Source organism: Equus przewalskii, chromosome 2 (assembly GCF_037783145.1).
Source record: "Equus przewalskii isolate Varuska chromosome 2, EquPr2, whole genome shotgun sequence".
Classification (NCBI taxonomy): domain Eukaryota; kingdom Metazoa; phylum Chordata; class Mammalia; order Perissodactyla; family Equidae; genus Equus; species Equus przewalskii.
This window is the reverse complement of record NC_091832.1, coordinates 11,789,724-11,801,855: the sequence shown is the minus strand read 5'-3', so window position 1 is coordinate 11,801,855 and position 12,132 is coordinate 11,789,724. Positions and strand designations below refer to the sequence as shown.

The 12,132-nt window shown below is 55.1% G+C and overlaps 1 protein-coding gene across 3 annotated transcripts; it reads right to left on the bottom strand.

The window, feature by feature from the left end:
* Positions 1–266: 266 nt before the first annotated feature.
* On the bottom strand, positions 267–11,405 carry TMEM275 (transmembrane protein 275). Of its 3 annotated transcripts, none has more exons than XM_070593110.1 (2): positions 11,018–11,405; positions 267–1,616 (listed from the first exon to the last, which is right to left on the bottom strand). In XM_070593110.1, the coding sequence occupies exon 2, from the start codon at positions 1,526–1,528 to the stop codon at positions 986–988; it is 543 nt and encodes a 180-aa protein (XP_070449211.1). In that variant the 5' UTR covers positions 1,529–1,616; positions 11,018–11,405; the 3' UTR covers positions 267–985. The 3 variants fall into 3 exon arrangements, with proteins under 3 accessions (XP_070449211.1, XP_070449207.1, XP_070449203.1); XM_070593106.1 differs by having other exon boundaries at positions 10,850–11,404; XM_070593102.1 differs by having other exon boundaries at positions 10,857–11,400.
* Positions 11,406–12,132: the final 727 nt, after the last annotated feature.

The following is a 12,132-nucleotide window of genomic DNA, read 5'->3' as shown; positions in this document are numbered from 1 at the left end:
GGCACACCCACAGGCACACTGAGATACTTATCCCGCCCCCTAATCTGACACACCTGGTCCCACAGGTGTTCACAAGTACCCACAGTCTCAGACAGCCTTTTATTCACAATCACACACTCTTCTCCCCTGCCCCCTTCTAGGTCTCCAAGAGGGGCTGGTGCTAGGATGATGAAGCACTCAGCCACAGGCTGGGAGGACCCCAGAATCCAGGGCGCTCAGTCAGAGCGGGCAGCCCCTCCCTCCCAGGCTGCACCATCGCAGAGCACTTGACTCCAACGGTGCTTTATTGAGGAGTGAGGCACAGCGGGAATGCACACTGCGGATCACACGGAGACCTCCAGGGTCAGAGGCGCCCCCTCACCACTCATCCCTGCAGGGACCCCAGCCTCAGCTCCCCTGCTCTAGTCAGGCAGAAAGGGTGGCATGTGCTCAACCCAGCTCTACCAGGACACCCCCAGGCTCAAATCAGGACATCCCCAATTAATCCCTGAAGGTCATGTTGGCGGAGACAAGGAGGGCTGGAGGAACAGAAGGGGAGCTGGCGCCCTTTCACAGTGTACAGGGACAGAAAGCAGCCCAGGCTGACCTTCCTCCCACCCCTGGGGGCATGGGTCTTGCTGGTAGTTAGCCCCTCTCAGAGTGACTCCGTTCACGGTGCCCAAATGCCATGGGTGGTGGTGGTGGTGTTAGAGATCAAAGGTCCAGGAGCCCAGTTTCATCAAGTCTGGGGAGTGAGGTAAAGTAGGGCCTGGTGGACCCCAGCAGACCCCAGCTAAGGGGCCAAGGCGCTGCTCGGTCCTTTGGGGGCTGTGCCTCGACACGATCACCACATTCTCCTCTCCAGAAGTTCCAGAGATGGGACAGATGAGGCCACCTGTGCCCAGGGCCGGACCCCTATGAAAATTTTCTTGTCTTCTTTTTCTCCCTTTTTTTTCTTAAATGGCACTGAACGCGGACAGGGGACTCAGGACTGGGGACCCGTCCGCTAGGGGGCGAAGCGCTCCCGGGGCAGATTGAGCTGGAGCCCCTCGGAGCGCGGAGCGTAGACGGCGGCGGGTGCGGGGGCATCCAGGGCGAAGGGGCCGGGGCCGGGGCCCAGGCTGGAGCGGCCGGAGGAAGCGGCCGAGGCGGCGGGGCTGAGCTGCACGGCCGTGGTGTCCTGCGCCATGCGCTCACTGCTCTCCATCTCCAGCGCCACCGGCCTGGCGCCGCCGCCGCCGCCCTGGCCCGGGCCCGCGGCCGCCCCCGAGCGCGCGTGGGACGCGGAGCTCCGGCGGCTACACACGCAGCAGGCGGCGAAGAAGCCGAGCGCCAGCACGAGCAGCGCCGGCCCCACGATGAGCGGCGTGTTGTGCCCGGGCAGGAAAGAGGCGAAGGCGCCCACCAGCGTCACGTTCACGCCGGCCAGCAGCAGGCACAGCCCGCAGGCGCAGAAGAGCGCCGGCGACGGCAGGCCGGGCAACCGGCCCTGAGCGAGGCCTGCGGGCGCCCGGGCCGGGGGTCCCTGGCTCTTCTCTGCGGGCGGCATCGGCCTGGGAACGCCGGGCACTCATCAAGCTCCCTCCTGCCGCCGGCCCGGGCCAGCACACATGCCAGGGAAAGAGCTCCCAGTCGTCCTGTGGGTACAGAGCAAGAGGGAGGGGTCAGCTGGGCATCTCGGCTTCCAACCCCATCTCAGTTCTGTGGCTACATCCAGTGCCTGGCAGTGCAGAGGTCATCTTGGCCAGGCCCCTGCCTCTGCCTCTGGGAAGCAAAAACCCACCCCATGTGGGAAGATTCTGCCCGGTATTTCCCCACCCAGGCCCTGGAGTCCCTCGTGGCTGATCTTGCCATCCTCCCCCCTTCAGCACTTTCTCTTGTCCTCCAGACAGACACAGCCCCTCCCCTCTCTCCTCCCAGAAGCCTTCTTGGGCTAATTAAATTAAACTAGTGAATGGCTGTGAAGTGCTCAGCACAGTGCATAGGTGCCCATTAAATGATCACCATCATTATCAGTGGCCCTAATTAGAGGGCAGGTGGCAGCTCTTGGGATTTAGACAACTCCCTGCCCTCAGTGGTAGAGGCCTTAGAAATCATCTCGTCTAGCCTCTCCTTGTCCATATTAGGAAACTGAAGCCCACAGATGTCTAGCAGTTTACCCAAGATCCAGGAGCAAGACCTAATGACCTGTCGCCTGGCCTGGGTGTCCCCACCCAGGATCTTGTAGGCTTAGAAGTGACATTAACTTTCCTGAATATCAGCTGAGGCCCCCAACATCAGTTGAGTGACTATGTGAGAGTGAGGAGCTCCTGATGTTTCTGATGGCCAGTGAGAAGGGACAGTTCCTACACTGGCTGGAGCAGACCCAAGGTCCCTGGTCCTTTCTAGAGTGGGCTTTCTGTTAGATTCCAATCCTGCCCCTATTCCACCCCAAGGTTTCTAGTGTGGAGCCTGGACTCAAAAGCCCAATCACTGGATGCTAGAATTCCTTTCTGGGATTCTCTAGTTTACCTGGTTCTGGGATCTATTACTGGATTCTAGGATTCTGGGAGTACATGCAGAAGCGAGAGTAATGTAATTAGAGTCTAGAGATTTATGACTTCCATTTGAGAGTTCTGTTCTATAACATGCAATCACAGGTATAAAGGCACTGAAAGGATGAGATCATAGTGATGGGGCTGTGTTAGAATTGTGAAAATGTGTCAGAAAAAGGCCCTGAGTGGGGGCAAGAGAGGCACCACAGGATTGGGCAAAGTATGTAGAATGAGTAACAGAGCATGACCTGTATAGGTGGCCTAGCTCTCTATGCTTCAGTGTTAACACCTGTAATGTGGAGCTAATAACAGAACCTACCTCATAGGCTGTAGTGAGAATTTAATGCTTGAAGCTAAAGCAAGTGCTCAGAACAGTGCCTAGAACAGTGAGAATTCAGTAAGTCTTAGCCATGTGGTCACTGTGGTTGACAGAGAAGGGGACCATGAGGTCTCAGATCTGGGAGGTCGGTCATGTTGAGTTTGGAAACAGAACAGCTGGTCTGTCCCTCAGGTGGAAGTACCTCAGGGACAGTCCTGAGTTGTCCTTCCTGAGTGTCCAAAGCCCACACACAGTGGGGTTGGAGACAATTTGATGACTGAGTGAGTGAAAACGAGGGCTAGTGCCAGGGAGGGACAGTTCGGGTCCTCACTCCGGACACAGGTTAGAATCAGCCTGGCCTAAGCAGGTCAGGGGGCCTGGAGGCTCACCTCCCCTCTGCCCAGATTTGATGACCTCAGGGCTCCCTCCCCTGGCACTATGGTGAGAGGTGGAAATTCCACTGGGACTCTAGCCAGAAGCACCTTGCTGATAGACCCAGCTGGCAGGAAGTCAGAAATCCCCAAATCCTGGCCAAGCAAGCATGTGCTGACCATGGAGGGCATTTACAGACCACAGATTCCTCAGGAAGCTCCACATCTCCATGAACCATCCACTCTCTTCAACCTGCAGCTGTTGGTTCTGCCAGTTAGAAACAGCACCCACTGAAGGGGTGCAGCAATGTGTAGTCGCCAAAGCACATTCACCTGCGTGACATCACTGAATCCCTACAACTGCTTCATATTTATTAACAGCACATTTTACAGCGAGGAAACTGAGGTTCATGGAGGGAAGTGGATTTGGCCTTTAGAGGCTGGACTAAAAGGAAGACAAGACATCCTGAGAACAGAGTCAGAGAACACGTGATCTGGTTCACAGCGTATGCAATCTTGCTTCATTTTAAAGAGAAGGGTTTGAGCCCTTTGGGGTTGATGTGGAGGTAAACCCCAACACCTTCTTCCTGTTGCTCTCAGGAGGGGCAATGAGTCCCAAATTTTCCCCCTTTTTCAAGTCCCTTCCCACCTCATCAATACCGGACATTATCTGACAAAGCAGCTTCTTCCCTCTTGTGGGAAAGGCTCAGTCTGAGGCTGATGGAGGGGATGGAGTCTGGCCCTTCACCTAAGCTCACAACAGACTCCTGAAAGCTGACATTGGACAAGGATAGGGGAGGCCCTGGCTGGCTGGAGGGTCCAAGGCTCTCATTTTGTTTCAGCAGTTTTACTATGATGTGCCTCAGTGCGATTTTCTTTGTACTTCTTTTTCTTGGGCTTCCTGGTACTTCTACAATCTATGGCTTGTTCTCCACCGCCCCCCCGCCCCCCCAGTTTTGGAAAAATTTCAGCCATTTTCGTTATCCCCATTCTCTCTCTCCTCTCCTTCTGAGACCCTAATTGTGCACGTTCAACCATTTGACATTGTCCTACATGTCTCTTACATTCTATTCTGTATTTTCTAGCCATTTTCCCTCTCTCTTGCTTCTGTCTGGATATTTTTCTATTGATTTATCATCCAGTCCACTAATCCTCTCTTTATCTGTGTCTTCTTTGCTGTAAAATACATCCATTCAGCTCTTAATTTCAATTATTATAACTTTTCAGTTCTAGAATTTTCTCTTGATTCTTTTTTGTAGATTCCAGGTTTCTATTAAAAGAATCCTCTTCTTATCTATTTACTTGAACATATTAAACTCTTTAAAGTCCATGTCTGAAAACTCTAACATCTGGATCTCCTGTTTCTATTGTCTGTTTAATTGCTCTTGGTTTTTGGTCATTTATTCTTATCTCCTGGGATGCCAGATAATTTTTTATCAAATGCCCAACACTGTATATGAAAAACTGTAGAGACAGCATAAGGCACTAGATAATGTTATCTTCCTCCAGAGAAGAAGTCAGGCAGCTAAAGAAGGGACAAGCCACTTGACCCAATCTAGGACTGCACTGACTGGGAGCTGTGTTTGTGTCTATCTGAGTATCCCAGAGGATAGACCTTTGGGCCTCTCAAATAAAAGCTAGAGGTATTTAACAAGGCCTCTCCCCTTTTTAAGCCCTAAATTCCAATTTTGACTTCTCAACTCCATGACCACTGCCCCCTACAAACTGAAAAATGCCTTAAGGGAAAAAGTGAAACCAAATATTACTTCTCTTCTCTCCAAGACCTTGGCCCCTCAAGTCCTTACTGCCTTGGCAGCTCTCCCATGCCTTTACACAGACTCCTTAAATATTTAATCCAGCCTTTTTAGTTATCCTCAGTGAGGGAGCTGGTGTGATACAAGCTGGTCTATCTTAGCCAGAAACAAGTCTAGATGAGAATCTGAAATTAGCACTTTCAGAATGCTAAGTTAGTTGTGCTATGCTGAGCACTTTGCAATAATATCTCATTTAATTTTTACAACATGCGATTAAGATTACTGTTATAACCCCATTTTATAGATGAGGATATTGAAGCACAGAAAGATTAACTACACTCACCCAAGACCACTGAGTGGCAGCAGTGGCGCCACAATTTGAAACCTGGTGTTCTGACCCTGAAGCCTGAGCTCTCAACCTAGCATAGTGCTAGGTTTGCTAAATGCTTGTTGAATGACTGAAGCACAGGGCATAGGCTCTCCTCAAGGCCCTGTAGCTTAGCTCCTGTAATTAACACATACACTGCTCAAATGTCAACCACAGAGGAGGGCAGGGTGTGCTTTCTGTTTCTCTCAGGGAAGGTAACTCACTTTGCTCCTTCCTGGGCTCAGCACACTCAGTTCAACAAAAGCAAATACCTGCCCAGGGGCTGAGCTTCCGAGTGCTAATTGCAGTGGATGATTCTTACTCACTCCTGGGAGGCAGAGCTGAGTCTAGAAGACAAAACCACTCCCAGAGTCTCCACCCTAGACAGAGAAAGTCTAAGAGCACATGGGTGCTGCACCCTGGTTACCTGGGATCTGGGGTGCGCAGGGGTGAGGTGTTGAGGTCACTCAGCTCTTGTAATTCAGTTTGCAGCACCGTTTCCATCTGGTGGGCTGTGGCCTTCCAGTTGGGGCTCTTGCACTATTGGGCACTGTTTTGTTGTGGATGCTCTGGCTATGTCTGTTGTGGGGTGTCACTGTGCTGTTTACTAAATCTTTTCAGTTCTCCCTCCTTCTCAACACATGTGAAGATTGCTCTTCCTGGCCAATTTGTCATTAGGTGGGGCTGTGGGACTAGTTCTGGCCAATGAATTGTGACTTGTGTCACTTCCAGGCTGGAGTATTTAATTTCAGAAGCAGGATCCTCCAAGTTCATGCTATTTGGGATGCTATTGCTATATAATCCCCAATCCTTCAAACCCTTTCTACTTCATCCTAAACTCAGCCATCAACCCCATTGCCTGGGCCGAAGGGAAGGTCATTGCTCTGAATCTTGACTTTAAGGATTGGAACAGATTTTCTCTCTAGTGAGCATTCTGCTGAGCCCATGGAGATCACCCAGTTTCATCCCTTCATCTACAGACGGGGGAAACTGAGGCTTGGAGTGGGGAAGGTCATGGAGGGAGTCTGTGGCCAAGCTAGATCAGAACCAGGCCTTTCCCCGTGAAGACAGGGCTCTGACCACTGCCGTTCCGCTGTGCATGACCCTGGACAAGCAGTTCCGCTCTCTGCAGCCCTGCCCCTGGCTGGGAAGGCCCTGTGGCCTCTATCTGGGAGCTCAGGCTAGAAGCAGGTTGCGGCAGAGGCAGACACTAGGGGCTGGGCCCCAGACAACCGGGGTTCTTGATTTTGGTCTGGCTGGGCAACTTGGGAAGGTTGGGGCCCCACTCGGGGCCTCGGTTGCCTGAATGCAAAGGGGAAGATTTAACCAAATTACTGTCTCTGAACTGGTTAACCTGCTGCCCACCCGCAACTCCCTGTGGTTTGTGAAGGTAGATATGGAAACTTATTCAGAAAATACTGCCAATGCATCAAAAGGTCTCAAAAAATGATACATTTACCTGTAATATGGCTGTTTGCTTTGGGCTGGGGTTAAGTCACTCCCCTGAGAAGCACCTGCAGCACAGGCGTTCCGATTACGGGGGAGGGGCGCTCACACTGAACAGGGGCTGTGTGCTTAGCCCTTCCCCCATACTAACACAGTTAACTTGGCCACAACCCTGCCGGCTGTCGCAGTCCTGAACCCAGTTCGGAGTGAGGAAGCCAAGGCTCAGAGACATGAAGGAAGATTCCCCCATTTACTCAGTTGTCACAGGTAAAGCTGAGATTCGAACCCACTTCTGTCAGATTGAAAAGCCCATGTTTCTGCTACATCAGAATTCCTAAAAATCCAGTAATTGATTAATCGTCAACAAGCTTGGGGCCCAAGGAGGGTGGTCTTCAGTAGGTGGAGGCAAGAGCTCCGGGGAGGGAGTCTTCATCTGAAGCCCCTTCAGGTCACCCCCCTCCCCCGCTGGCCCAGTTCATGGATCTGGGGGGTCTGTGTTGTACAAGCGCAGGTGCTTGACTAGGGGCAGCTGCCAGGCCCCCTGGCCCGAGGCTCCTGCTCCAAGGCCCAAGAGCCTCTGGGCAAGGGGGCTGGGGCTTTGGTCCAGACATCAGCCACTGGTCCCAGCCCCCCGTCCTCCATGTGAGACTGAGTCCCTTATTTGCTCAGCCTGTGCTCTTTACCCCTCACTGTGAACCCCTCTGTTCCCCTTAGTCTTGCCAGTCCATGAAAGTCTAGGCCAGCCCCCTCCTCTGGCTGCCCCCCAGGCCCAGTGCTCTATCCCCACCCTCCTCCCCTCTCCACTACGCCCCCACCCTCAGGGAACCTGCCCGTCACCGTTACTCATAGCCGGTTATTCACCACCCTGGAAGCTCTCAGCTTCTGCCAACTGAATTTTGCCTCCCTGGAGCCCCAAAGAGCTGCCACCGCCCCCACCCCAGCCAATCCCACACGCACACTCACACAGATTCCCCCAGCTGGAAACAAGGTTTGAGACTGAAGTCTGGAGGTGTGACTTCCTAGCTCCCGTGTCTGACACCTGGGCCCCATGATCCTCATCCCTGGGTGCATGTGCATGCACACAGACACACACACACACACACACACACACACACACACACATCACACATGTACACTCAGTGACCAGAGATACCCAGAAATACAGATGCAGATACATTACACACTGAGAGTTACAGACACAGGCCAATATGTAGCCAGGCAGACAGACATTCTCTCTGTTGCCTGCATATCTGGTGGAAATGAGCTGCCCAGTAGGTACCTCTGGAGACTTCCTTTTGCCTGGGAGTGTGGAGGTGGAAGGAGGTAATTTGGCGGTGCGGAAAGCAGGAGCCCCTGGGAGGGGTGATGGGGGTAGGAGTTCTGTTCCAGCTGCTCTGATGATGCCTGCCTATTTACAACGGGGTCCCCGCAACAGGCGAGCACTCGCCGTTCCCTTCACTGGGGCTCAGTTTTCTGCGGGTAAAGTGGGAGTTTGGTCTAGATGGTCTCTGTGGGCCCTGCAGGCTCTGGCTTCCGGCGCAGCTGAGGGAACCCCGTGACATGGGACTCTGAAGCCTGCTCTGCAGCCATCACGGCTCTGTGTTTGGGCCTCCTGCTCTCTTCTGGTCCTCCTGGTGCTCTCAGACTTGCCCACCAGACTTCTTGGGCCACAGCCCCCACCAAGGCCGTGTCTGTGGCCAGACTTGGATCTCCAACCTCAGCCTGGGCCTCTGCCTCCACTCCACGCACCTCAGCTGCCTGGAGCCAGAGGGAGGGCTGGGGGGAGGGGACTGCAGACAGGCTGTGGGGGGAACTGCCCTTCCTGCCCACCTCCTTCCGAGGCTTTGGGATGAGCTCTCTCCCTCCAGTCCTAGTCCTGCTCTCCCTGAGGGACTTCAACATCCTTTGCACAACTGCCCCACCCTGTGCCCTCCTTGGCTCCTCATCTCTAACGCCCAATTCCTCCATTCTACTTCAGCTGCCCTCCTCCCCACCTGGTCACCCCTGGGACTTCATCACTCCTGTCATCACCCTGAACTGTTCCATCTCTGAGAAGCCTAGACATCCTCCTTTCGACGATAACCCCATCGCTACCACTACTGAAACACTTGAACAGCACCCACTATGTGCCAAACACTGTGTAAGCCCTTTATATTACTAACTCATTTAGGCCATGTGACAATCCTAGAGCTAGATGCTATTGCCATCTCTATTTTCAGGCAGGGACACAGAGGCTCAGAGAGGTTGAATCACTTGCCCAGGGTCACAGACATGGTGATAATATGTAGCAGAGCTGGGATTCAAACCTAGGCTGTGTGTCTTCTAAATCTGTGCTCTCCACCGCGACTCCGCAGCGCCTCTGGCTGTGACTGTTCTCTGATCTGATGCCATCCTGGAACTGCGGGCCTCATGCTTCTGCTTCTTTACGCCTCCATCCGAGAACCCGCACTGCCTTACTCCAGCTACTCTCTTGCAGTTTACCTTGTCTGGCAACTTGTTCCTTTGTCCTTCTGCCAAAGCTGCCCAGGAAGGTCTCAAGCCTGCCTCAGTCCAGGCTTCTGCCTCCTCCAAGTTTGGGCCCAAACTGCTAAGCCTTGTTAGGTGAAAAGAAAACCAGCAGCTGGACAGCACCAGCCCTCGGTGCCTCCACGTCTCCAGCCCTGGGCCCTCAGGGCTCCCAGGAAAGCTCCTCCTTCCTAGTCAGTGCTCCACGACACCCCCCTCACCATGCCACGCCCCTCACCATGCTGGCACCTCCCCCTGGATGCACTCCAGCCTCGCCCTCTTACAATAAAACAAAACCCTCCTTCAACCCCCCCCATCTACCTCCATTCAACACTCTCGCCCCTTCTTGAAAGTGCTGTCTACACTCCCTACTTTAGCTCTTTCCCAAGAGTCAATCCACTCCAATCTGGTTTCTGCCCTAACACACTCCGACTCTGCTCTCTCTAAGGCCCCAGTCGCCTCCTTGTCGCTGAGTTCAGTGGGCACTGTTCAGTCCTTGGCCAGCTTGACCTCTCCACAGCTTGGGCCCGCTGAACCCTCGCTCCTGGAAACATTCTCTTCTCTCTTGGAAAGAGGCTTTTTAAACTTCGTCTTTTCCCACAAAGCCCAGACTCCCAGCCAGAAATCAGGGCTTCATCCTTGCTCCTCCTCCTCCCTCAGGCTTTCCTGCACACATTTCCAATCCCATCCGTCACCAATCCCTGCAGACTCTTCCCTCCAGGTGTCTCTAGAATCCATCCTTTCCTCTCTAGCCTCACGGCTACTCGCCACCCCCCACCCCCCAGGTTAAAATCCCTCTTGGGCTGTCCCAGCCCTGGCGCCCTCAGGTGGCCCTCTTGATTTTGCTGGAGTGGAGCTGAACTCACCAGGCATGGTCCGGTGAGCACTTTCCCTTCACCTGGCTAACTCCAGCTCATCCATCAGACTGCCACTGGGACAGGCACTTCCTTCAGGAAGCCTTCCTTAATTCCCCAGAGCAGCACGATGATTGGTGACTCCTGTGTCCAGGTCTGCATCCCCCAATGGTCTTCCTTGAGGACCAGGATTATATCCACCTTATTTGCTGCCACATCTCCTGGAGTGCCTGAGTCTCCCCAGGTGCCCAGGGAATAGTGGTGAAACAGATGGTGAAGGGAGGAATTGTCACAGGGGCCACTGATGTGTCTCTTGCCTTCCTGGTTTCATCTGTCTCTTGGTTTTGAAGTCGCTCGGGGCCCACTTCTCTGACTCCCGCCTCACTTTGGGCCTTGGGAGGGTACGGCGGGCAGCTGGGTGGGGACTGGGGGTGGATTACAGGGCAGATTCTTACTGAGTTAAAGAGGGAAAAGGGATCAGGGTAGAGGGGACCCAAGGCAGCCACTCCCTGCTGTGTATCTCCCCTTCTCTTGTTTCCCTCTCTGTCCTTCTCATCTCTTTTCAGTGAACCCTGTCTCAAGGCTACAGGTCCCTGACCTCTTGTGTCGGCACCCTGGGGTTTAGGGCCCATGGACTGTCACCTCCATTCTTTAAAGCATCCCCTCCCCGCCCGCCCTCTCATCCCCCTGCCCTCTCTCCAGCCTCCGCTACCCGCGTACCTCTCACCTGCCTGAGCCGCTCGCTGGACACTTCTCTGCGGGTCCTGCGCGGGTGCCCCCTGGGCCCCCAGGGCCGGCAGGCGGGAAGGATCCCGAGAGAGCGGGGAGCCGATTCGGCCGGGCCACCGGCGCAGGGGGTGGGCCTACGGGATGGGCCCCCTCACTCACCGCCTGGCGGCTTGCGATCCTGGGGCGCGGTGGGCGGGCCCAGGAGGCGCGCAAGTGGAGAGCCCGCGGCACTGTGGCTCGGCCGCCCCAGGAGCAGCACCCCCTGCGGGTCCCCGCCCCTGGCGGCGGCGGGGGGGAGGGGCGGAGCGCGGGCAGCGGGCGGTGAGCGGCGGCTGGGCCCCGTCTCGGGCCGGGTTGCGGTCGCTGGCCTCCCCTCTGACCCCGAGGAGCGGCGCTCCCACGGAGTGGCCTCCCTCCTCCCGCTCCGCGCCGCCCTTCTCTCTTTCCCTCCTCCAGGTTTCGCGGTTTTCAAGCACCTGACAGTGAACTCCCCGCCCGCCCACACTGTCTCCAGGAGGACTTTTCTGGGGCGGATGCGCGGCCACTCAGACTAGCGCCAGGGGCGTAGGGCGCACCGGCTCTGTCTCCAGTCTCACGCAGATTCCCCACCCTCTCTGGAAGGGGGGCCGAGCTGTGGGGGCAGGGAGAGTTTTTCCAGGGAAGGGGCTCATTTTCAGCACCTCTTCCCCAGACACCCTCTAACAACCCTGCGCCCTGGAGAGAGGTATGGCCATGAGCCCCTTCTACAGATGATTCTAGGTCCTGGGGAGATTTGTAAGGGCCTGAGGGTGAGGGATGGGAAGGGAGTGCTGGGCTCCAGGCCCCCCTCCAGGCTGGGATGTCTTATAGGGAGGACTGGCTGACTTTCCAGGACCTAAAGGAGTTCACCTGGAAGAGCATCTCTTCCAACCTGCCTCTTCCTTCATTCGCTCATCCATTTATGGACTCGCCCTCGTGTGCACCTCCTGTCAGGCAACCTGCATCCTGACAGTGCCCTCTGAGGGACCCCCCTTCTCCATCTGCAGGTGAGGAAGCTGAGGCTCCAAACCCACAGCCTCTTGCCCAGCCCCTGGGGAGTAGAACCAGACTATGAGTCCTATCCCTAGACGTCAGCTCCAGCCTGGTCAGTCCTCCAGGTTGGCCAGCAGGGATGGGACTTCCAGGGGGCTGCCTGGACCAAGCACTCCCTGCCTTGGGTGTGTTCTTAGCACCCAGCCTGGGCTGGCCGGGCACAGCCACAGTCAAGGTCAGAACAGGGCTATTGGACAGAACTG

What these genes read in the sequence shown, in the direction of transcription:
- TMEM275 (XM_070593110.1), bottom strand. Translation starts at nt 1,528, where the DNA reads ATGCCGCCCGCAGAGAAGAGCCAGGGACCCCCGGCCCGGGCGCCCGCA.